The sequence below is a fragment of the Drosophila biarmipes genome, chromosome X (genome assembly GCF_025231255.1).
Source record: "Drosophila biarmipes strain raj3 chromosome X, RU_DBia_V1.1, whole genome shotgun sequence".
In the NCBI taxonomy this organism is placed as follows: Eukaryota; Metazoa; Arthropoda; class Insecta; order Diptera; family Drosophilidae; genus Drosophila; species Drosophila biarmipes.
This window is the reverse complement of record NC_066611.1, coordinates 16,039,475-16,063,838: the sequence shown is the minus strand read 5'-3', so window position 1 is coordinate 16,063,838 and position 24,364 is coordinate 16,039,475. Positions and strand designations below refer to the sequence as shown.

The 24,364-nt window shown below is 40.2% G+C and overlaps 6 protein-coding genes across 6 annotated transcripts; 2 read left to right on the top strand and 4 right to left on the bottom strand.

The window, feature by feature from the left end:
- The first annotated feature begins 5,824 nt into the window (after positions 1 to 5,824).
- On the top strand, positions 5,825 to 6,268 carry LOC108022009 (uncharacterized). The gene is made up of 2 exons (XM_017090849.2): positions 5,825 to 5,907; positions 6,000 to 6,268. The coding sequence occupies exons 1-2, from the start codon at positions 5,860 to 5,862 to the stop codon at positions 6,132 to 6,134; spliced, it is 183 nt and encodes a 60-aa protein (XP_016946338.1). The 5' UTR covers positions 5,825 to 5,859; the 3' UTR covers positions 6,135 to 6,268.
- An 896-nt stretch (positions 6,269 to 7,164) lies between these two features.
- Positions 7,165 to 7,494, top strand: LOC108021987 (uncharacterized). The gene has a single exon (XM_017090827.3). It carries the CDS (start codon positions 7,192 to 7,194, stop codon positions 7,405 to 7,407), a length of 216 nt encoding a protein of 71 aa, XP_016946316.1. The 5' UTR covers positions 7,165 to 7,191; the 3' UTR covers positions 7,408 to 7,494.
- A 3,141-nt stretch (positions 7,495 to 10,635) lies between these two features.
- On the bottom strand, positions 10,636 to 14,736 carry LOC108022033 (sodium-coupled monocarboxylate transporter 1). Its single transcript, XM_017090879.3, has 5 exons — positions 14,350 to 14,736; positions 12,892 to 13,051; positions 12,760 to 12,825; positions 11,486 to 12,576; positions 10,636 to 11,018 (listed from the first exon to the last, which is right to left on the bottom strand). The coding sequence occupies exons 1-5, from the start codon at positions 14,586 to 14,588 to the stop codon at positions 10,769 to 10,771; spliced, it is 1,806 nt and encodes a 601-aa protein (XP_016946368.1). The 5' UTR covers positions 14,589 to 14,736; the 3' UTR covers positions 10,636 to 10,768.
- A 1,072-nt stretch (positions 14,737 to 15,808) lies between these two features.
- LOC108022011 (uncharacterized) lies at positions 15,809 to 16,338 on the bottom strand. The gene is made up of 2 exons (XM_017090850.3): positions 16,040 to 16,338; positions 15,809 to 15,983 (listed from the first exon to the last, which is right to left on the bottom strand). The coding sequence occupies exons 1-2, from the start codon at positions 16,203 to 16,205 to the stop codon at positions 15,925 to 15,927; spliced, it is 225 nt and encodes a 74-aa protein (XP_016946339.1). The 5' UTR covers positions 16,206 to 16,338; the 3' UTR covers positions 15,809 to 15,924.
- A 5,159-nt stretch (positions 16,339 to 21,497) lies between these two features.
- Positions 21,498 to 21,996, bottom strand: LOC108021988 (uncharacterized). Its single transcript, XM_017090828.3, has 2 exons — positions 21,885 to 21,996; positions 21,498 to 21,815 (listed from the first exon to the last, which is right to left on the bottom strand). Exons 1-2 carry the CDS (start codon positions 21,954 to 21,956, stop codon positions 21,639 to 21,641), a joined length of 249 nt encoding a protein of 82 aa, XP_016946317.1. The 5' UTR covers positions 21,957 to 21,996; the 3' UTR covers positions 21,498 to 21,638.
- An 878-nt stretch (positions 21,997 to 22,874) lies between these two features.
- Positions 22,875 to 23,544, bottom strand: LOC108022007 (uncharacterized). The gene is made up of 3 exons (XM_017090847.3): positions 23,438 to 23,544; positions 23,276 to 23,365; positions 22,875 to 23,215 (listed from the first exon to the last, which is right to left on the bottom strand). Exons 1-3 carry the CDS (start codon positions 23,513 to 23,515, stop codon positions 23,003 to 23,005), a joined length of 381 nt encoding a protein of 126 aa, XP_016946336.1. The 5' UTR covers positions 23,516 to 23,544; the 3' UTR covers positions 22,875 to 23,002.
- Between the last annotated feature and the right edge of the window lie 820 nt (positions 23,545 to 24,364).

Genomic DNA, 24,364 nt, shown 5'->3' with positions numbered 1-24,364 from the left:
TTTTTTTTTTTTTTTTTTTTTTTTTTTTTTTTTTTTTTTTTTAATTTTTTTAGCTTAAAACTTAATTTGTATATTTTCCTCCAGTGCGTACGAGCATGATAAAATATCCCATTCGAGGGCCTTAAAAGAAGAGGGCATTATGCAAAGTGCTCGACAAGTGTGAATGCGATGTGGTCACCGGACAAGAGCTTTGAATAATCCACACACTACATACAGGACAGACTTTTCCTATCACTCGATCGCACAACAGTTTTGCGATTTTCCCGGTACAACCGACTGAAAACTGGAAACCACACACTCGTGCGGCGGAAAGGCGGGGCCAGGGCATCGATTGCGAGTGTGAGCTAAGCAAACTGTCAATATTTGATGTATGTTAACACCCAGGAGCGGGATAACAAGTGGCGGGATTCGGGGGCACAGGCCATGTGTCAACATGGTTGGATAGCTGGATGGATGGATGGATGGATGGCTGGCTGGATGGCTGGATGAGTTTTGGCATATTTTTGCATGTGCACCATTTGGCAGCTGAATGCCAAAATGCCAGCCACAAACATGCGCGCCAGTGGAGCCGCAAAATTGATAGGGGAGCGGGCTCGACTGGGGACTCCTCCCGATGCCGCAGCATCCTGGCTCCCGGAGCCTGAGTCCTGAATCCTGCCAGACGTCTGTCATGTTGTCTGGCTGCCGCAGGAGGCCACATTTCACTGCTATTCAATATGTCAAAATCGTGTCGATAACGTTCAAACATGCCGAAACTTCGGCGGGGGCTCTTTGGGGGGGTTGAAGGGTTAAAAGGCAGGCTGTGGCAGGCTGACGATGCCGCCATTTGTGGCTGCAAAATGCGGTTGACGCCTGCCAAAAAGGAAGCCCGGTGCCAGGAGCCAGGAGCCAGGACATTCGGTCCTCGGCAAGGACACTGGAACAGGATGTGCGAAAATTAGCAGGCCTCAGTTGCACTCGGCCAAATGTTGACACAGGCGCGGTGCCATCAACAGCATTAATTTAATAAACTATTTTGAAGGACAAAAAATGCATTATATTTGAAAAATTGCTTAAAATAATGGAGACTTTGGTTCGAATTGATCTTTAAGGCACCATATTTTAGGGAATTCATTTAAATAGATTTTAAATGTATTACCCATGATTTATCTGCAAATTTGCAATAACAAATTTTGGAAAAATATGTATTAATATTCAAATAATCATTTTTAGAACCATCTTTAAGAATTTAAATTAATTTACCAATTTAACAAATGTTAAAAACGGATATGTTCAATTTTTTATGCAGATAATAAGGCTACTTTTTCCTTGAAAAAATGCAAGGGCCACCTTAATTTTAAGAGCCCAAAAGACGGTCCACCCCAACCCCACAAGCAATTCGGCTTAAATTCCAGCCCTAGAGGGGGAGACTTAATTAATCAATTTCAAATCAATTACCACAAATTTGTTACCAATATGCAAAGACATGAATCACGAGCGCCCCAGACTTCCGGGGCAAGATAAGGACACATCTCTCAGACGCAGCCTAATGGGTTAAGAGAGCCGGGGGATGGTGGGGGTTGGCTGGTCGGGGCATAAACAAATCTTAGCTGTCAAAAGTGCTCAAAGCCATTGTGCTAATCTCAGAGTTTTGGGTTTTGGGGCAGACAGAGAGGATATGGCCAAAGGCAATTGCAACAATGCAATTGCAATTGCAATTGCAGCAGAGGAGCAACAACGACAACTCTAACGGCATTCAATAAATCACTAAACACTTGAATGACGCTGCCAATGCAACTTGCAACACATTGCACACAGGCAGCAGCAGCAGCAACACGGAGGGGTTAAGCGGAAGCGGATGCCGGGATCCAAAAGGCAAGGCAGGCCTCATAATTCAAAATTGAAATTGCAACAATCAATTGCAACAACATGCAACAAATCGTTTGTAGCCTGGTAGCCTAATCACTGCACGTCCACTCGGCGGGTGGTGGGGGGCAGCAAGGGGCTAAGCGGCCCCCAGCTCGCCCCACTCCCCGGGCTGACATATAAATCTCAGTTGGAGGCGCAGTTGGCGAAGACGAAGGCCAGAAATGGCAGAGAAAGTGCGGAAGGACATGTGCCACTGGTGGGCCAAGGGGGCGCTGGTGGGTTAAGGGGGCAGCAGCAGGACAAAGTTCAATTGTTCGAGTCTGCAGGTCTTCTGCTGATAGGGAACTTCGGGGCCTCGAGCTTTGCGCCCAGGAAGATGGAGACGAGGCGATGATGATGAAGGAGCTTCGCTTGGTTTCATTCGACTCGGCCAGGTAAAGTCCCCAAAATACCCTTTACTTCAGGGGGTTAAGGCTGGCAATATTATAAATAATAATTCAGATTTTTAAAGGGTCTATTAAAAAAGAATTTAGTAATAGTTTAGATAAGTAAGAGCTAGCAGAACCAGTCATGTACTATGGCCTGTTGTATACTGTAAGTGTTGGCAGAGCTCCGGCAGAAAAAAAAATGTATTTAGTTTTGTTTAAAGATTACCTGTACTAGGTTTCGGTTTGAATGAACTTTGCTGCCCATTTAAAAGACAGCATATATGTGATGACCTTTTCAGAATTTGCATATTAAAAGCCAACTCACAAGGTGCTCTACCCTAACTCATTCCCTGACTCACTAACGAGTGAAATAAAATAAATTGTGGGCACAGAGGCTGTGCTGGCATTTATTTACTTTATTTTTTACACAACAAAAATATAGGAAAGCCCTGTGGAAAGAGTCCAGTGCCCTGCAATTAGCACCGATTTACATCACAAAGTGCAAGGAATTTTTGGCAGCGGAGGGGAGAAATTCGCAGGTGCCCTCCCAATGAGCCGTAGGGTACAATTAGTGCTGCTCTCGGCTGCTAATCTGTGATTTTCCAAATTGTTTCACAAGTGTCATAAATCAATGAAATACCAATAAGTCGTCGTCGTTGTCGTTGTCCTGCTGCTCTTCCTGCCGCTTTGCTCCCACTGCCGTTTGCAATTGTTCGAAAATGCAAATTTCGCAAAAGGATATGCCCATGCATAAATGCTGTGCCGCCAAGGGGTTAAGGGGGTCCAACGGGGCCAAGGGGCCAAGGGGCCCAAGGAAGGACTCTCAGGACCCCCGGCAACGACAGCAGCCAGAAGCCAGACACGAAGCAAACATATTTCATGCAGTCTCAATTGGAATTCTAAATCAATCAGATTGAGACGACGCCGGCTCCACTCAGCTAACAGCTAACCAGTTCAGTTCAGTGCCGTTGGGCAGCGCTTGTGCACTGAGAGAAGTCAGGGGGTGAATTATAAATTGATTTTTTTATAGAGATATATATTCCAGGGGTTTTTAGTCACCATTATGTTAAGTAATTAGAATTCTTGGCCGTCTAATATTTAATCATATATTTAATTTATATTCAAATAATATATATAAGAATATCCGAGAGAATTACAATCAATTAAAATATTTTTCAATTTATTATCAAATTTTTTCCAACCAAACCAAATATTTTGTTACAATATTAAGGAGCAGATTAAAAAATCTGTAGATATAATATACTAATAGCCTTTGCTTAAAACATAAGACTTCAATAAAAAAGTAAAATAAATAAAGAACCTTTTTAAAATATTTTATATCAATAAAATTATTTATATATAATGTATAATAAAAAATAAGAGTTTTTCAAAAAAAATCAAAAAATAAACCTTACTACATAGGGTTAATTTAAAATAGAAATCAATTGCATTACATATTAAAGTTCGGTAGATATTTTAAATACCCTTTTTTCTCTATCTAAAAATCTCTTAATTTTCAACTTCACCCCAACTTTTTCGCCAAGTGTGCGAAATTCGCAGGACTCTGTGCATTAAGTAAGACACAAATCATAATCGTATGCGTGGTGGGGGGCGGCGGAGCTCCGGGCGAAGGAGTGGCTGGATCTAGGTGCCAGCTGGGCAAGGATCTGTGGCTCGGCCTCGTCCTCGTTTCGCTCCTCGTCCTGTTAGGAAATGCAAAATTTCAAATATGAATTGAACTGATATATTAATGGCCACTTGAGTTGCACTCTCCCCAGGTCCTGGGGACGTTTGTCAGCCGAAAGTAACTGCAGTTTCCTGGGGGAAATTTCGGGCAGGGCTGGGGTGGGTGGTGCTGCTATAAGGTATAACCTGCCCGCTCGGTGTTGGCATTTATAAATCAAAATTTTGGGCCAACAACCTGCAAACAAACGCACACAGACACAGCCACAGCCACAGCCACACAGCGAAGGACATCTTGCATCCTTGTATCTTTGTATCTGTGCTTGTGTAATTGCCAGGACCTGGACTGCATCCTGTTTGGAGGGGAGGTTGGCGAGGTTTTGGGCCCACTTTGGGGGGAGGTGGCACAATTGCAGCAACTTATCTCTCGCCTGCCCATATAAATAATGACAAGCACGACGACAAATAATAACCAAACGCACACAGGACATGCCGCAGGACAATAGGCCGGGGAGAAAAATAGGGTCGAGGCAAGGACGACGACGACGACCACTGTCTGTGAGTGAGTGTGCATAATATGAAAATTTATGTGCGGAAAGGATTGAAAATAAATTTATGAATTATATTGGTTAGAAAATTGCATCTACTCAAGGATATCCTTAATGTCTCCAGGATATGCATGCCAGGGCCCATTGTTTCTGGCCCTATCTGTTACATTCAACAATGTCCTGATTCAATTTATTGTTTGTTTGTTTGATTTGCATTCTGGCCGGAGACACTCGCCAGATTTGTGCCTGCCTATATCAGCCATGGAAATATGCACCACACATCTGCGGAGTCCTGCGTCCTTTATGCCATCTGATCGGCGATAACAGCTGCAATTTGCGCCGAAAGTGCTTTTCGAAGAATCCTAAAAAAAAGAGACACGCAGCCAGGCTTATCGTAAAAAGCCAATAAAAGTGGGCCACCGTCTTCGGTTTGGGGACTTTTATGATTTCCTCCCCCGTTTCTGCCGGCATTAGGTAGTTTATGACTGCGAAACACTGTAAAAAATATAACTAGCTTTATAGAATATTTACAAACTGTATATAATAACTTATGAATATAAAAAACCATCAGGATGTTCCACTAAAAAGTAGATAAATAATTACTACCTGAAGTTATAGATTAATGCCCTAAAAATATCACATATTCAAGCATTTTGGCTGTAAAAATTTATTTTCAATTCCATATACTCGTATATTGGAATAAAATATTATGAGTCAAACTGTTTTCTCTCTCTGTGGCAATTATGTCAAAGTTCAGTCGCACGATTCGATGGTGGATTTGGCGCAAGGTAAAAGGAACTGGTCATAAAACTTTCCCGACACGTTTATGCCTATCTGGATGGTGGCATCTGCAATCCCAATGCCAATCCAAATACATGTCCACATCCTGTGGCAGTTCATCAAATGCCTGGCGACAAGTCACGAGTGCCGCAATCTTGAGTGGCTTACGGCATTAGTTATTGGTCGGGGGTGGTTGATATATCCGCTCTTAAGGGCACATCTATTCATTGCGGCTCTTAGCAAGCTGTCAGAAAATAGGGAATGAGTGCTAAATTATTGAAAAGTTATGTTTTAGAAGGCAGACAGAAATGGAGAGCAAATACAATGGGCATTCAAAGACAACCTCGACCTAGAGGCAAACTGCAGGCCAAACATAGAGGGCTCCAGTGCACAAGTTAATTGCGCTCGTATTGAAATAATATTATTGCAAAGTCAACACCTGAATTAGACATTTAATGCGACGAACCAATTACGCGAGTAATTACAGACCCACTGCCCATACGGATTTAGGTAAACAACCGGGCCCATAAAAGCGGGCCTTTCGAGGCCAATGCCAATCATTCCACATCAAGATGCGCTTCTGTCTGCTTTTCTTTTTGGCCCTGAGCTGCTGTCTGCTGGTAAATGAAAAATTCTAATAAGTATAATAACTATAATATAATATAAATAATATAATATAATATAAATAAAAAATATTTCAATATTCCTAAAGCAATCATCCATGGCTGCAGTTAGCTTGGTGCGCGGCCTGGAGTCCGCCGGTCACCATCGCAACTCCACTGGCTCACCACCGCCGCGTGGTGCTCCTCCACCACCCCGCACCACCACCGCCAGCTCCTCGGGTTAAATGGATACCACAAATCTATATAAATACTGGCTTTTGCCCTTTGACGATCCTTCAAAACGAACTCTATTGTGAATCCTATATCTATGTAGTTCTTCAGCCTTAAAATAAAAAAAAACTATTCCAGCAAAAAAAAATTTGTTTAATTATCTAAAAAATAGTAATAGATATCTGAAATAAATTAAATATAGATTACGTTCAACTTGCTCATTATATTGATTCCAATTTAAAAATTGTATTTATGTAAAATATGTATTTTATTGTAGGTAATAAAAAGACAAAAATATTTACAAAGAGCATCATTCCTTTTTTGCAATTTCCTTATAAAGGTTAATACTTATTATAATATTTCTGGTCAGCGTAGTATCAAATAAATCAATTTATTAGTTATTTACAAAGGGGTTTTTTTTAGACGTTTAAAAAAGCTTTATCTAAGTAAGCAAATATGTAGTAAAAATATTTTTAAGTAATTAAATGGGTTAAAATATATATTAAAATACTGTATAAAGCCCTAAATCTCTTATATTATCGTAATCTGTAGAAATCAAACGAATTTGTCACCCCGGAATCTCACGAAACGAAAGGCGAAAATAGCCCATAAAAGCGCATAAAAGAGCTCAATAAAAAAATATTCATTTAAATTACCGTTCCCAAGTTTTGTGCATTTTATAATGACTCACTATCCGAAATCTTGAAGCCTTTGTGCGGTTTTCATTATTGAATTTCAAACTTCTAAACCGATTTTCCGGGCTTCCCGCCGCACGGCGATTAGCATCGGCATTAATGCGACAAAAGTTCAGCGACAATAAATGAAATTAGGGCTATCTGATGTTGGGGAATACATAGCCCACAGTATGTATCGGATAGGCCAGATCAGCCGGCCCATGGCCAGAGGTGAGGCTGCAATTTGCGATCGCATTTGTTGATACAGCATATCCAATTGTCCGTCGTCATTGTGGCCAATTGAATGGGGCTGCAAGAAGAGCGAACTATAAAAATGAATGGGGCCCCCACGGAGCTCGATCAGTTGTTCGGGGAAGTTCTGCGGCCGAGGATCACGATGAGGCAGTCCATCAAGTACATGTTCGCCCTGCTGATTGCCCTGGAGTGCCTGGCCCTCGGCGACACGGCGCCCATCGGCGAGCATCCGGGTCACGCCGGCTGCATACGGATAACGATCATCAAGCGACCTTTGACCACCAGCACCACCACAACGACGACCACAACCACCACGACCACGACTACCAGAGCCACAACCACAGTGGCCGCTGGCTAGGAGGGAAAGTTACCAAGATATCTTAACATTTTGTTGGTACTTAAGGACTAACTAAGCCAGGTTTCGACAAAGTGTACTTAACCGGTGGTGAAAAAGAAAATCTCTAGGGTAACCATTCCTTTTTTTATGAATAAAAAATAAAACATAATACCCGAACAATAAGATGGTTGCCTAAACTTAACCCTGGGTTAAGTACTGGTTACAAAAAAATACATTTATATCATAAAGTCCTAAGAAACAGACATTTGGATTAACAAACATTCGATTAAATAATACTTTTGAAATAGCTAAAAATACATAATCTCTGGTTAAATAGAAAAGATCATTTTTGGAGGAAAATCTTTAACCTGCACTTTTCTGTCTAACCCCTTGTAATCGCTGTGAGCCACTTTCAAAGGGAAATCATTGCATACTTTGAGGCAGGCACTCAAATTGCAATTCCGGCCACGCCCACTCCCCAAGGTGATGTAAAATGGGCTAAAAGGGCTGTGAAAGGCCACCGCACAATGCACAAACGAAGCTGCCGAATATAATTAAATATTTTATCGCATAAAAGTGCCAAAAATGAAACGACAACAAGAAAATGAGCAGCCGGCATGCGTTTTTCCATCTGGCTCCTCCGACCATTGTGTTTGTGTGCACAGAGGATAATTTCGGAATACTTGAAAGGGATTAAAAGGGGATTTTTATAGTTTTGGAAATAGTAAAGAATGTAAGTTTCTCTTCAATTTAAATATTATATATAATAATATAAGAGGCCACAGATCACAGCCAGAAAAGAACACATAACTCTCCCTTTTAAAAATATATTTTAAATAAATTTCTTAAGATAATAGGGATATATTTCTGAATCTTTATTTAAGCAGCCCCCTTTTTTTCAGTGTTCTTATATATTTGAGTGCGGTGCACAGGTAGAGGCCACCACCGCCCGCGTCTAAGTCGCCCCTTGTAACCCCTTTCATCGCTCTTCTAATTCTGTAAGCTGACATTGTTTTGGCAGGCAAAGATTGGGGGAAACCCCAGAAAGTGGGGCTGGGGGCGGGTCTCCGGGAGAACACATGTTCCCCGCAAACAATAAACCCGCAGCTCAACGCCCCTCCCTTCGACCACTGCATTTCTTGGGTCTCTTTTAGATGAAATCTTTTGGTCAACAACAACGTCGGGGGGCCATTGTTCTCGCCTGCCATTTTGTAGTGGCTGCTTTTTTCGACAATTTCCATATGAATTTTAATTATAATTTTTCTATGCTCATTTTCATGAAAACAATCAAAAATGACTTTTGTGCCTGCCCGAAAAAAGGAGGGGAGTTGGGGGGCCAAGGGTTTTTGGGGTTGCCCCTTGCAAATTGTCACTGGCATTTATATGGCCAGCAGGCATCTGGAAATTGTGAAAATTAGGAAAGGAACTACACACGCGAAGGCTTTGTTGTGCGGAAATCTCAGAGGTGCAAGTGTATTATTTAAGATACACTTACTAATAGTTATATTGGGAAAGTACAGGATGAAATTCGGTAATTCAAAATGTGTTAAAAGACTTAAACACAAAGTTCTTTCGCAGCATTAATTCTAAACTAGGTAATTTATGCAAAAACAAAATAAAAACTAATTATTAAAATTATTTAAAAATAAAAACCACATTTTATTTCATATTTTCCCATACTTCTTATAATATTTAAGCCAAAATCTATATAACCCTTTGACTTTTTGTAAGAAAAAAGGGTATTGGGTGGCAGAATGGGCTGGGGAGTGGGCAAATTATATTCGGGCATAAAAAGCAACTCAAAAGCAACACGGCGACATAAACAAGTTAACAGAGCGGGGAGTAGTTGGCTTTTGTAGTTGGCAGTTTGGCACGTTAGCGCTGCCAGCTTCCGCTTCCTGCCGTGGCCAAAAAACAATCCGCCCATATGACAACTGTCGCTGGCCCCCAGCCCCTTAACCCCTGACCCCTAACCCCTTAACCCCTGAGCCCCTTAACCCTCAGCCCCTGTCACCGGCCATGCATACAGCGTAGTTTTTGAATATGCCGCGAGGTGGCGCACCTGTGCCATCTCCGCCTTTGTCCAGATTTTCAAAAAACGGCCAAAGGGAAAAGCTGAAAACCCACACAGTCCGGAAACTGTCATTATGCATTCTGATGACATTTTCGCCGCTGTCTCTCTTTTGTGCGAAATTATTTTTGCAGTCGGCTAATTAAGAGACACAAATCCAGGGGAGTGGCTAACAAGTTTTACCTGCACCGGCACACCTATATTATGCACATACGTCGTCTTCATCATCGATAAAAGTTGGGGCAAGCAACTATGCCCCATGTGAAGGAGTTGTTGTGAGCCCCGACTGAGGCAAAAACTAATTTCGCAAACATTTGTCAGCTCATTAACAATTCAATTTGCTGCATAAACGACCTAAACATACAAACAGGGCTGGGCTGACCCCGGCAGAATAGTTGGGCTGCAGACTGAGCTGACCACACATGAAAAGCAGTAAATATTCAATTAACGGCGCAGGGCAAGACTAATGTGAAAACGGAACCCTTTGGGTTGGCCACACCCCCTGCGCCCTTTCCGGCCCCCCACCGCCCACCGCCCACCGCCCACTCGACCTTGGCCAGACAGAGTTCAGAGCCCAATCACTTGTGCCTGGCACTTGAAAGCGGAACCCTCACTCGGAGCAGGGGCTCTAGTTTGGAACCTTTTTTCTTTTATTTTTACACTACTTCAGGGGATATGGTATCAAAGGTTGGGTCTTATAAAATATTCAAAGTCCGCCTTTGAGCCCCCTGTATTTTGTAAAGGATTTTCCAATCTATTTAAAATTTTCAAGACTTTGTTTAAAAATTTAAGACGTTCTCCGAACATTTTCTTTATATTTTAAATACCTATCATAACATTTTTAATTGTTTGTATTTTTTTATATTTAAAAAATAGGTTTTTCAGTGGAATTACTATATTTCTCCTATTTATTTCTTATATTTTTACCCATTCTGATCCTTTTTCTTCTCCATTATTTAGAGTATACCCATCGTCTGTTTTATAACCCATATTTTCTTACCCTTATTATTTTTTTTTGTGATTTTCCTAGTATTTGGGCAGCCGGCGCTTTGATTTGCGGGTCGGGTTATATGTGCCCATCCCCGCCCCCTTTCGAGTCCTGGACCATAACTGCGGGCTTTTTTCTAATTACAGAGAAGGCAGCGCAGGAAACTGCTTTGAACCCATCTCGCGGAGGACAAACGGGCGCCCAAATAATTATGAATTGTGTTTTATTTTAAATATTTGCTAAGCTACCGAAAGGAACATTGCCAGGATGATGCCGGTCAGCCCTCTCCGTCTCCATCTGCCCGAGCCGCCGCCTCATCCCCTTCACGTCTTCGTCTCCTGTTTGCTGCCCGGCTTCTGGCCGAGATCTGGAATCTCCGATCGGCGATGACGACGTCGCTCCAGCCAGCGCCTCACGAACGGTGTGAGCAGACGCGTGTCCACGCCATCCAAATCCGATTCGCGGAGCAGGAGACTGGTGACCAGGGCCACCACAATGGTCACCAGGGCGCCGAAGAGGGTGAAGTAGAGATACGAGATGCGGTACAGCTGGAAGGGGGCACTCGGGCTGGAGCTGCAGATAAATATACCAAAATATATTAAAAAAAAAAGTTATAGAAGAAAAACACGCGAATTCTTCAGCTTTATGTTCTAACTATGTTATAAGGAAAGGGGTTTGCTGGACAGTCATTTAACGGACAGAGAACAAAGAAATATTATAGTAAAGGTAACGCGAATTCTTGAGAATAATGTAATAGGCCTTACGTCTTTTAAATACAATAGAGAGGTAGCTAACAAATAAATAAAAGTATCACGCGAATTCTTTAGAAATAGGCATACGAATTTCTAACCTCAAAAGCTTGTTAAATTCCCGCGAATTCTTTAGAATGACGCAAAAGCTCTTTTCTACATTTTAAACTTCAAAAACATTTGTAAATATATTAATTTAAATATCCAAATATAAACAGACTACATACAGACTTTCCATATATTTAGTACTAGAAAACTTCGGAAACCCATGTTAAATCAAGCATTTCTCACCTGAAGTCACCATCCAGCCGCAGACTGGCGAACTCCCTTGGCTCCCCGGCAAACGTGTAGTTGCAGCCCATCGTGGAGTACGGCTTCCTCTTATAGACGAGATCCCCGGTGACCAGATCCCGCTGGGCACTCACGCACATCCAGGCCATCACCAGCAACGAGCTGAAGCCTCCGAGCAGGGCTCCCTTGGAGTTAACCCATGGCAACATGACGCCGGCGGTGAAGATGCCCAAAAGTGGTCCATTGGCCACCGACGAAAGCGTGATGGTCAGCTGCAAAACGGCGCCCAATTTCTCAACGGCAAAAACTAGAGCCACAAAAATAATGCCAAAGACGACGACCACACTGCGCATCACAAAAGCGGTTTGTCCCTCGCTCAGGGGACTCTTCCTGAAGGTCTTCACGAAGTCCTCCAGGACGACGGCGGACAGGGAGTTCAGTCCCGTCGACAGAGAAGACAGAGCCGCACTGAAAACTCCGGCCACGAAGACACCAGGTAGTCCCGGATAGGCGCCCAGGGTTTCCATCACCAGGAGCGGCAACAGCTGATCATTCCTCTGGGCCAACTTGGTCTCCAGCGGATCGCACTGCGCATACGTGGCGTAGATCAGCAGGCCCGTGTAGCCGCAGATCATGAGGAAGGCCAGCACGCCGGCTATGAAGGTCCAGATGGCAATCCGGGCATCGCGGAGCGTTGGCAGCGACAGATACCGCTGTATCATATTCTGGCTGATCGCATTCGACTTGAGCCAGTGGGCTACACCGCCCAAAACCAGGGAGTAGAACGTGTACCGCTCACTCAGATCCCCGCTGAAGTTGGGCCTCTCCAGGCGCGCCGTCTCCTGGGCCCTTTGCCACACAACGCCGGGTCCGCCGATGTCCAGGGTTCCCTTGACCAAAACCAGGGCCATGGCCCCGAACATGATCAGAGTTTGGATGACATCCGTCCAAACCACCGCCTTCAGGCCCCCGATGCAGGTGTAGAAGATGCAGACCACGCACACAATCGGGGTTACTATGTGGATATTCACTCCGGTGGCCTGGTTGAAGGCTATGGCCGGCACGTAGATCACAATGGGTAGCCAAAGGAGCTGGGAAAAATGGAATAGGCATGTCATAAGTCTGGGTTTAGGGAGAAACTTAAATCAATTTTTTAAAATTTTAATTGAATTTATAAAAATAAACATGATTTCTGTTCAAGTATGTTTATAAGACATACATAGCATGGCTTATTATATGGTATATCAACATATTTAGATACCAAACTAACTTACCGAAGCCACTATAAACATGACAGAACCAAAGAGCCTCAAGCTTCTGTTATACCGCTGCTCCAAGTACTACAAAAAATAATCAAAATAATATATAAGATATAAGATATAGTGAAAATCCTAATACAACCCCACCTTATATGTGGATATCAAGTTGAGTTCATGGAAGACTGGCAGGAAGAAGTAGTACATGCAAAAGCCCATGAGCACCAAAGATCCCATGATGTACATGTACTGAGCACCATAAAGGTAGACCTCCGTGGGAGTGCCCAGAAGCGTAATGCCAGATATAAAACTGGAAAATACAATGGCATTATAATATATTATAATAGTGAAATGTAATATAATATAGCCTAATACGATAAGCCCAATTACGCGTGATTTTAATGATATATACATATTCTGTTGTCTAGTTTTAAGACTCATTGAGTGGACTTTCTTCCAGTGTAGCATCGCCTTGACCTTCGCCAAAAACCTCACACCTCACAGCCTCGCTGGGAGATCAAAGTGCGTTTTATACAATTCAATTAGCACCAATGTCGTCGTAATTCCCTGGTTTCCAAGTCAAGTTTCGCCACACATTCTTACCGGCTCTGGGGACTCGGAGACCGTGGCTGGGGGATCGGGAGCTCGGGCATCGGAGATTGGGGCAGTCGCCAACGTGGAAGCCAATTATTAATTATGAAACATTTTGATTTGGTGCGTTGATAGGAGAGAGCCGTGCAAGTATGCTAAAAATAAGCGACCGAAACTGGAGCAAGCTGCGACCTACACTATGTCGGCGCTTTTTAATGGTGGCTTGGATCCAGAGCCACGAGAGCCCGAGTCGAGGAACTTTGATTAATTCCCCCTTATCGCTGGCCATAAAGTACTTAGCAGCGAGAAGAAAGGGGTTTTCCAGCTGGATTATACTATACCCCAAGCAAGTGCCTGAATTTGAAAGAAATTGCTTCTAATTCGGTTTAAGTAGAGCTCTGAGTGTGTAATGAATAGCTTTATAGAGTTTATTTTAGTATTTCTAACTTCCTTATCAGATCATTGTTAGGGTTGGAAAAATGTGATCCAGGCAGGTCTGTATATCAATGATTATTTTGATACAATATAATTGAGGCAGTGTATTCTAAAAACACTTTGTAAATATAAGGGTTTTTAAAAAAAAGTTCGGGAAGCTCTAATAAGCTTAAGTTGTTCAAAATACATTTAAAAATAAAGTTTACAAGAACTGTTAGTCATTATTTTATGGTTATAATTATTATTTTATATTTAAATTTAAAGTTTGGTTATATTTTTGCTATTCAAGGTTCAAGATCTTATACAAAGAGGCTAGTTTTAATAAATTTACAACATTTAGCATGTATTTTTGTAAAATGTTGTGGAGCTGTTAACCCCTTTTTAAACTAAGATACCAGAGTTTAATTTAACATTTTTTTTAAATATCCTATTAATCGAATTTTAAGGCATTACTGCCCAAAAGTGTGCTACACAACATATATCAATAAAATTTTTCAACTTATTATCTGAGTGATTTCTAGCTTTAAAAAATAAGTTTTAATCGCATAATATGTCTTAATATTAATCCCAACTTCTTCTCACCTGGATATCAGCGACATGGTGATGGGGAAGATCTTCATCTGCCTGCCGCCCACCAGGTAGGAGGCCGCGCTGCACGCCGCCTCCTCGGAGCCATGGACCTTCTGCTTCCTGGACTCCCTCCGCAACTGGAGGCAGAAGTATATCCCAATCACGGCGCAAATGGCCAGCATCAGGCAGAAGACGACGTAGTCCAGCCAGCCGAAGCTCTGCAGACTAGACCTCAGCTCCTCCACGTGCATTTTCCCGGCACTTTTCCGCTTTTCCACTCAACTCACAGGCACCAAACAAAACAAAAAATAAACGTAGGAAACAGGAGGAAAGTGGGAAATGCGCACCGATCGCACCGCTCGGAGGCACGCATCAGAGGTGACTGGTGGCTTTCGCCTCGGATTTCAGTTTTTAGATTTCTGATTTCGAGATCTCTGAGGGAAGTGCAATTGTGCTGTTGCCACACAGCAGAGCCACCACCAGCGACTATTATTGTTTTATATTTTTATTAATGATATTATGACACACACACAGGCACTCGACTGCCGGCTTTCGGCGAGATCGTCGTCACTTTTCGCGTGGCGGCTGCGCTGGCGACTGAACCTTTTGCCTGGATCTGGAGCAACAGCTGACCGCCAGCCAAGCAGCTGATTTGAGAAAGAAAAATAAAAACACAACCACCCATCCATTGTCCCCACCACCCACTCGGCTAATTGAGTCAGTGGTTGGGTAGCAAATTGAGTCGCCAGCGGGGCACTTGGGCCAACGCGTTGTCTTTGCCTTGTAGAACCCACATCGAGGGATTCCGGGAGCAAATTGGTTACACATAAACAACAGGTTCTTAAGTATAATAACTTAACTTAATATAATAAATAAAAAAAATCAGGCAAATGTCATTGGAGTTAGCCCAATATCAGCAATTTTTCATTTATTTTTAAGGAAATATATAGAAAAAAAAAAGACAAATTGTCCAAAAAAAAGAGAATATACCTATAAATACAATTTGACAAATATGTTAATAAATTATACTTCGAAATTTTAAAGATATTCTTAAAAAAAACTTAAAATTAAATTACAAAATTACCCATATGATATAACATTTTAAGACACTGTTAATAAAAAATACTTTAGAATTTTTAGAGATATTCTTTTGACGACTCCCAATTTTTAGAACTCTTAAAAATATTTTCCCTGATATTTCTTTTGACTCTTTTGACATATCCTCTGCATTTATTTTTTCACGTGTAGGAGGAATGGGGTGCGACTGTGTAAATTAACTTGATTAGATTTAGCCGGCAATTTGCGACTGCCCCTCCTGCCCTGCACTCCAATTTCCTATGAAACACGATCGGCACTTGGATTGCGGCCTGGGATTTGCTTATGTAAACTGCGGGTGTCAAACAAGCCAAAGACAAAGTAAGATTTTTGAATGCGAAGACGAATTTCTACCCAAAAATATGAGGGGAATGAGTACGTTTATATTGGGCTTTTATTTAACCAAAAGAAAAAAAAGAAATCACATAAAAATAAACTGCAGAGCTGCTAAACGCGATTTAGTAGACCGAGCCAACTGGATTTAACCCAAACCTAGGCTTGAAAATCTTCAGGCCAGCCATTATTGACCTTTCTATCGCCAGGAGTAAAACCTGCAAAAAAAATGATAATAAAGTACATAAGGATATATTGATGTTTATAAGCCTACCAGGCGTAGCTCCACTCATGGCCAGAATCGAACTGGTCAGCTCCTTGATGGTTCGCTCCATTTCCCCGAATTTGGCCAAATCATCGGCCGAGGGAGCAGCCCAGCAGTCCTGGCCCATAAGCAGGACCAGTGTCAGGGCCAGAAAGAAGCAAACTGTGTACTTCATGGCTGGAAATGTAGCCAACTGTGCTGCGGATTTTGGCGGGCTTTCCCCATTTATAGATAAGCTTTAATCAAGATCTTTTCAGGGTCCATTACTGAATTTAAGTGCTCTACTTGCCATGCTTCAATACTTGTCAAATGACCTGTGACGGGAAAATCTGAATACGATTTTATCTTGCCGCAACATGTTGGGCAGCATTCGCATCTCTCTCTGAAAGAATGGTTTGAGATAATCAAACCCATCATTTTTTTTTTGATCAGCTCTAAAAACTTTATAAAAGAAATATTTAATTTTTGAAAAATTATCGCATTTTAGACATGAATTTTTTGGGATTCATTTTTAAGCGTTTCTTCGATAGTAGTTCTTTTTTTGCGAAAAATTACAGCGAAAAGACCGACTGCTTTGGAAAGCTTGCTAAATTTGCTAACGATCTGCATCACTTTGGGGAAAATTTATTTTTTGAAAATTTTTTTCATTTTTTTTGACGGGGTACATCAGAATTTTTTGTGATTCCGATTTTTGCGAAAAATTGACACTTTTTAGTGGTTTTTTGATCGTAGCTTAGCCAAATCGAGGCGTACAGCGAAAAGACCGACTGCTTTGGAAAGCTTGCTAAATTTGCTAACGATCTGCATCACTTTGGGGAAAATTTATTTTTTGAACATTTTTTTCATTTTTTTTGAGGGGGTACATCAGAATTTTTTGGGATTCCGATTTTTGCGAAAAATTGACACTTTTTAGTGGTTTTGTGATCGTAGCTTAGCCAAATCGAGGCGTACAGCGAAAAGACCGACTGCTTTGGAATACTTGCTAAATTTGCTAACGATCTGCATCACTTTGGGGAAAATTTATTTTTTGAACATTTTTTTCATTTTTTTTTGAGGGGGTACATCAGAATTTTTTGAGATTCCGATTTTTGCGAAAAATTGACACTTTTTAGTGGTTTTTTGATCGTAGCTTAGCCAAATCGAGGCGTACAGCGAAAAGACCGACCGCTTTGGAAAGCTTGCTAAATTTGCTAACGATCTGCATCACTTTGGGGAAAATTTATTTTTTGAAAATTTTTTTCATTTTTTTTGAGGGGGTACCTTAGAATTTTTTGGGTCTCAGATTTTTGCAAAAAATTGACACTTTTTAGTGGTTTTTTGATCGTAGCTTAGCCAAATCGAGGCGTACAGCGAAAAGACCGACTGCTTTGGAAAGCTTGCTAAATTTGCTAACGATCTGCATCACTTTGGGGAAAATTTATTTTTTGAAAATTTTTTTCATTTTTTTTGAGGGGGTACATCAGAATTTTTTGGGATTCCGATTTTTGCGAAAAATTGACACTTTTTAGTGGTTTTTTGATCGTAGCTTAGCCAAATCGAGGCGTACAGCGAAAAGACCGACTGCTTTGGAAAGCTTGCTAAATTTGCTAACGATCTGCATCACTTTGGGGAAAATTAATTTTTGAAAATTTTTTTCATTTTTTTTGAGGGGGTACCTTAGAATTTTTTGGGTCTCAGATTTTTGCGAAAAATTGACACTTTTTAGTGGTTTTTTGATCGTAGCTTAGCCAAATCGAGGCGTACAGCGAAAAGACCGACTGCTTTGGAAAGCTTGCTAAATTTGCTAACGATCTGCATCACTTTGGGGAAAATTTATTTTTTGAAATTTTTTTTCATTTTTTTTGAGGGGGTACCTTAGAATTTTTTGGGTCTCAGATTTTTGCGAAAAATTGACACTTTTTAGTGGTTTTGTGATCGTAGCTTAGCCAAATCGAGGCGTACAGCGAAAAGACCGACTGCTTTGGAATACTTGCTAAATTTGCTAACGATCTGCATCACTTTGGGGAAAATTTATTTTTTGAACATTTTTTTCATTTTTTTTGAGGGGGTAATCAGAATTTTTTGTGATTCCGATTTTTGCGAAAAATTGACACTTTTTAGTGGTTTTTTGATCGTAGCTTAGCCAAATCGAGGCGTACAGCTTGCTAAATTTGCTAACGATCTGCATCACTTTGGGGAAAAATAATTTTTTTACCAATTTTTTCATTTTTTATAATTGTATCCAGGGGGTTTATTTGCATTATTTTTCAAGCGAAAAATGCCAGGAAAATATTCTAAGATATGCTTGTTTTAAATTGGTCTGAACCAGTTTAGTTATTTACCTTGTTTTACAGACCAAGAGATATATATATTATATATATTTTTCGAAAAATGCTTTTCAGCTGAAAAAGCCGAAGGAAAAAGGCAGATTCCGTGAGCTTCGGCTTTCAGTTTTCAGCTTCAGCTGTGGCAAAAAGCGTCTGCACTCCAGCGGCAATCGAAGCATAAAATGAGCAGCAAGTGCCACTACACACACAGCTGGAGACACACTCACACAAATGCAGTGGCACCCACACCCACACGCAGGCGAATCAGAATCAAAAATTGTATGCGTTTTGCACCTTGAAAATGCGTTGCAGTTGGAACCCAGTGAGTTTTATTCACGCCCTTCGCCAAATGAGTGCGGAAAATACTCAGAATGCGCTACATTTTCATAGTTGGCTCTGTCGCCATTTAAAATATTCGAAAGGGGAATTTCTGAGGGAAAGTAACGAGAAGTTTTAGACCATAAAAAAGAGATAATTTAATTTCAACTCATTACTCGGTTATAATATTTTCCAACTTTCTCTTTATCAAATTGACAATTATGAAGATTATATTTTAAGGAGTGAGCATAAATAATTTGAAGTTAGGTTTTTTAATCGTGATATCATTTGATAAAGCGCCATTTCAATTCGCCCAAAACTATGTGATTTCTAGATTGTGCATATGCGTGGGTTTATATATCTTTTTTTGTGATTTCACTGGCTGATTTTCCTCTCGCATTTCTTGTTTATTTTATATATGTATTTTTTTGCGCTACAGCGTCAACGGCAAATTAATTAATTCCAGTGGAGCGATTTTTCAAGAAAAAGCCCTTTTCCAACACACATCCTCGCACATAGTATGTGTTTATATATCCGCATCCGACCCCCACTTTTGGTGGGCCACTCAAAACCGTTTCGCAGGTGTTGTAATATTATTTGGAATTATGCTGGAATTTCTTGTTTTCTTTGGCCCCCGTGTGCGATGGTTGCTTTTTTTTCTATTTTTTGCGTCCCTGCTGGTCGGGAAATGCCATGAAAATTATTTGCTTTTTAATTTTGTTTCAAGTTGCATATGTCTCTCTGCACGTGTGTGGGTGTGTACGAGTGTTTGGTTCGTTGTTTATAGCCAACTTTACAGTTGAGAAAGCATTTGTTAAGTGGTTTTAATTAGTTGCCCCGACTTTCCCCACACCCGATTTTTCCTAAGCCTCCCCTGGCCATGTTTGTGATGCTGCCGAATTCCCGCTGAAGTGTGCATTATGATATGCCATAAATAAATAAATACTCGGCTTAGGGTTCCTATTTTTACGCAATTTTTGTAAATAAGTCTTGAAAGTTTAAAGAAATAAAAAATTCAAAATAAAAGATACCAGAAATCCACTAGTATATCTGAGACATAAGATGTAGTATTAAAATACCAGAACTATGTAGTATTATCCCTTTTAGAGTCGAAACTATTTTTTAGAACATTTCTAAGCCCTAATTAGCATCTGCTATGTCATCGAACCCCATTGTATGAGGCCTCTGTATAGCACAGAACTAACCTAATCAATTTTCCTGGATATTAACTCACCTGAACGCAACTTAGGCTGCAGCAATTAGATATGGAAACACACCCTGCCGCAGTGACACTCTACGTATGCAAATGTCCACCCCTGGAAGTCCACCCCCCTTTTCAGCGAGCCACTGTCATTCACACTTCGGTCGTCATCAGTGGGAAAGGCATGTAATGGGTGCTGCCATTTACAATATTTATCAAGTGCGCGAAACACACCCAAAAACCGGGATAGCGATTAGCCGGTGGAACTGAAAATGGAAAGTGTGGAGTGGAGTACTTCGGAACTGGGACCGGGCACTGGGAGCAGGACTCATATATTATGGGCTTTGGCATCGTCATCCGGCCTATGCGTGGCCCCTAATTACATCGCATTGTCATAACAAAATTGAGCGCATTTGACACGCAATTGCCCCACAGTGGGAGGGGCACTGAGAGAAAATGATAAGTTAGTTAAGGAAAGAAATTATTTTATTTCAAAAAATAGAACTCTGGTTTCATTAAATTAAACATTAAGATTATAAGTTTATTTAGTGATGATGTTATATGTAATTAAAAGGTTATACATATCTTTTTCAGGGATCATAAAATGTTTAATTATTATGAAAAAAGGGAATTTTTTTTAAATTGTTATTGGTGATAGAATGTGATTTAATTAAGGCTTATACAAAATATTTTCTATACTGTTTTTTCTTATAAAAAACACGTAATTTCATAGTTTTTGTGTCATAAAAATATTTATTTAACTTAAAGCAATATTTCCTGGACATTTTCTCTCCGTGTCTTCCACGATGACATGTGAGAAATGCCACCGAGGTCGGCCGCCAGGAGTCAGGAGTCAGGGGTCAGGGGTCAAAAGTCGGAGGGACTGTTGCATCAGCCCAACTAGATAAGAATTAATTGTTCAATGGCACGCATTGCACTAAATATTTGAATATATACACCCGTTGGTTGGCTCTTCCCGTTAATCGGATAAAATTCATAATTATTGTTATTACTGTCATTTTTCTAATGACCCGCCCGCGCACCCGAATTGCGTGTACTTTTCTATTAAGATGAGCTATCAAACGCACTTTTCCGACTGCGCTTGACTTGTTTGTTTTAGTTTTTTATTCTTTTTTTTTTGGCCAGGCTTTGAGCAGGAATCCCGATTTGGAGGACTAATGTAACCATAACCATCCCTCGGATCTTCGATGGCCACGCAACGCACGCGTAAATTATGTAATTAAAATTCCGCACCTTAATTCGGGCAATTTATTACACGAGCTTTTGACTAATTGGATAACGATCTTTAACTATGTCCACTAAATACGGGGCACTGTGTGTGCTATAGAGGTCGGCCAGGTGGAGGGCGCTGATGTGCTTATGAGTTCATAGGCGATTGCATTCGCCGATAGAGCCCGCAATTAATTGAATTTTTACCGAAAGTCGCTCTGAAGGTGTGTGGAATCCAGCCGAGTGATTAACTATATGGAAATTTTTGGTTAAAAAGGGGGTAATAGGTAATTTGGAAAGGTTTCCACTGGTCGTTTACCTAATAAATCATTAAATTAATTATCTAGCTAGCTGGTCTCTTGCCTATAACTCGGTAAGGAAAATCTTCTTTTTAATAAAATAAGCAATACAATTTTTGCAATTTTATATTCGGAAAGTGTTTATTAGGGGAATTGGCATGCCAGGCGCAAAAAGTAAGGGATAAATTTCACAATAATATACATGAAGCCAGGAAACCTTTGATTTTCAGATCAATCGAATAGTTCAGGTGGTACTACAAGTTGGTGGAGTTACCAGCAGTTCCATTTCCAGGAGCTGCAGTTCCATTTCCACCACTCGATCCTCCTGATCCACCAGAACCAGATCCATCTGAGCCCTTGTCCTTGCTGGGACACAAAATGAAATCGGGAAAAAAAGTGCAGAAAATGGTTGACGGCCTTTCAAAGAAAAACTGAGGGATGTCCAAAATAAATAATACAATAATTGAGTAAAGCATTTACAAGACGTCTTGAGCACTTACAGCTGAGGTAATGACTTGCGAACTGCAGAAGAAAGCCAGGAAAAGTCCAATAACAGCTAAGGAAATCTTCATTTTGCCTTGGAAGGGTTTAGACTGATTTTGAAAGTTCAGAACTGCGATATTTATGGGGGGAAATTCGTACTTCGCTCTATGGCGATAAAAGTTTTTACTGAAGTCGTGTCCCAATAATTAATGACATTTTTTCTTGGACTCAAAGCTCATTCACGAAGTAAATTAGCTCTTAAATGGTTAAAGATAATAAATAATATATGATAATTAATATTGTATAATAAATAATGTTATATAATAAATAAAATTATATTAACAATTTGTCTTAACAAAGATAAATCCGCCACTAGGATGAAAAGTAAAAGAAAATGTGGTGTCTAAAATATTTAAATAAAAAATTGAATCTCCAAAATAATTCGGCTTTGTTTTCTAATAATCAAAATCATATATTATTAAGTTTGACTTATTATGTTCATTATATTCATTCAAGTTAAAATAAAATATATAAAAAATATATAAGTTTGATTTATAATGTTTTTAATATTCTTCCAAAATATAACTGAACATGGTAACTCGCAGACCTTTTTTCTGCAATTCAACAACTAAACTAATCTAAAATATTGTTTTTTTATCTACAACACTTCAAGAAAAACGTTCCCCTTTTTCTTGTTTTACACTGGCTTTTATTTTACACCTTTTAAAAACCGATCAGAAAAATGTTCCTTAAAGTGATGGTGATTATTAGCATAAGGCAAAAACAAAATCTGGATCCTATTATTTTTAAAACTTTTTACATTCGATTCCCCTGATTATTAAAAGACATACGTTTTCTAATTAAAAAATTTTCCAAACTATTAATAATATGTAATGCAATTATGCGGAGATTTAAGATTTTATTTATAATCGCAAGTGCAAGACTAACTTTCAAAACAACCAAAGTATCTGAAACCCCTTCCTTTGTACATTTAAATACTTTAAAAATTTTGCAATGCTAGGTAAATATATTTAATGGCTGGCATGCCAAAGTGAAAAGGAAAATAAGGTGTTATAAATTCAATTTTCCGGCTTAGTTGATTTGCAGTTGCCCAGGCCGTTTAAGGCACGGTCTCCTAAAAGAGTCCTCCTTGAGAAAGAACTTCAGGAACTGCAAAAGTATGTGTTGAGCCTGCAATGGATTTTTCGATAGAAGTCGAGATATTCTGATTAGCTGAAATCAGGGATGCAAAATCGCAGAGTTTGCAAATTTCTGAAAAAAAGGGTAGAGAACAAAATAATTTTTCTTGATTTTGGAGCTCTGTCAAGAGGTTTTGGTTGCTGAGACCCTAAAAGAACAAAGTATTAGTGTAAGGATATTAAAAATACATTTTCAAGCCCCATCTTACCGAAGACAATTTTGAGCAAAATTCTAGATTGAAGAAGGCCAATGTTTCACAAAACTCGGCGGATTTATTAAATAGCAATTGGATATTACACTAGTTGGAAAAATATAAGCAAATATCGTTGCTTTTTTTAAAGGAATATTTTTAGTCTTAAAGGTTACATACATCTTCGGCCATAGTCGGCGTTTGTAGGACGCAGAAAAGAACCATAAAAAGTCCTGGAATTGCAATGGTGACCTTCATCTTGAGGTTGGACAATGGAAACTAGTTTTAGAAAGCTCTAATGAATGGTATTTATATGAAATATAGGGTTTTCCTTTGTGTATATATTGGTAAAAAGATAAGTATAGTGTTGAAGTCGTGCAGGTTCTTTAAGCATTCTTTTAAGAACTCACGATATAAATCATCTTTATCAAGTAATGAACATTTAATGAAGCTTTAGATATTAAACATTTAAATTTTGAACTCGAAAAGGTATGATGTTAGGGATATTTTTCCCTTCGCATTATAAACTAAAAGTAAAGTCCTCTAGACTCATAACCTCCATTAAGTTGAAGGTAATAAAGCTATCAATTTTTTAATGTTTCTGTAATGTTGATTTGATTTTTAATGTGGTGCTGCCATATTTTGGCGATTAACAGTGGCCAGTGGTCATAATTCACAGCCAAACACGACAGCTGACACTTTTTGTGCCCCAACATCACACACAAATTGCTCACTGTTTTTATTTTATTTGCCTTTTTTTTTGTTTTGGTTTTTCTCATTCACGTTCTGGTCAATAATTCGCACAGCCATTGATGGAAATTAAAACACAAATCAAACGGCAGCAGCGGCGGGCGGCATAAAAAAGCAATTTCCATCATTAAGGCGGGCAATTGAATGAGTCAACAGTGCCGACAGGTGAATCGCAAAGGTGAGAAGTGGGCGGAGGGCTTGACGCCGCGGGCTAAAAATAAAGCCCCCTATACTATAGGCCATAAACAGTAGTAGCCCAGTAGTATAAGGCAGGGTCAGCGGAGCTTTTTCGGTATGCCGCACACGTGGGTCCCCGATTATAATGCCTTTCAGGCGATTTGCTCGGCTCAATTCGCT

Coding starts and splice junctions, on each gene's coding strand:
- LOC108022009 (XM_017090849.2), top strand. CDS start 5,860: ATGCGCTTCTGTCTGCTTTTCTTTTTGGCCCTGAGCTGCTGTCTGCTG. Junction 5,908..5,999: donor CCCTGAGCTGCTGTCTGCTG/GTAAATGAAAAA, acceptor ATATTCCTAAAG/CAATCATCCATGGCTGCAGT.
- LOC108021987 (XM_017090827.3), top strand. CDS start 7,192: ATGAGGCAGTCCATCAAGTACATGTTCGCCCTGCTGATTGCCCTGGAG.
- LOC108022033 (XM_017090879.3), bottom strand. CDS start 14,588: ATGCACGTGGAGGAGCTGAGGTCTAGTCTGCAGAGCTTCGGCTGGCTG. Junction 12,577..12,759: donor TCATGTTTATAGTGGCTTCG/GTAAGTTAGTTT, acceptor CATTTTTCCCAG/CTCCTTTGGCTACCCATTGT. Junction 11,019..11,485: donor CGGCTGGATGGTGACTTCAG/GTGAGAAATGCT, acceptor ATTTATCTGCAG/CTCCAGCCCGAGTGCCCCCT.
- LOC108022011 (XM_017090850.3), bottom strand. CDS start 16,205: ATGAAGTACACAGTTTGCTTCTTTCTGGCCCTGACACTGGTCCTGCTT. Junction 15,984..16,039: donor CATGAGTGGAGCTACGCCTG/GTAGGCTTATAA, acceptor TTTTTTTTGCAG/GTTTTACTCCTGGCGATAGA.
- LOC108021988 (XM_017090828.3), bottom strand. CDS start 21,956: ATGAAGATTTCCTTAGCTGTTATTGGACTTTTCCTGGCTTTCTTCTGC. Junction 21,816..21,884: donor CGCAAGTCATTACCTCAGCT/GTAAGTGCTCAA, acceptor GACATCCCTCAG/TTTTTCTTTGAAAGGCCGTC.
- LOC108022007 (XM_017090847.3), bottom strand. CDS start 23,515: ATGAAGGTCACCATTGCAATTCCAGGACTTTTTATGGTTCTTTTCTGC. Junction 23,366..23,437: donor CGCCGACTATGGCCGAAGAT/GTATGTAACCTT, acceptor TTTTCCAACTAG/TGTAATATCCAATTGCTATT. Junction 23,216..23,275: donor TTTGCTCAAAATTGTCTTCG/GTAAGATGGGGC, acceptor TTGTTCTTTTAG/GGTCTCAGCAACCAAAACCT.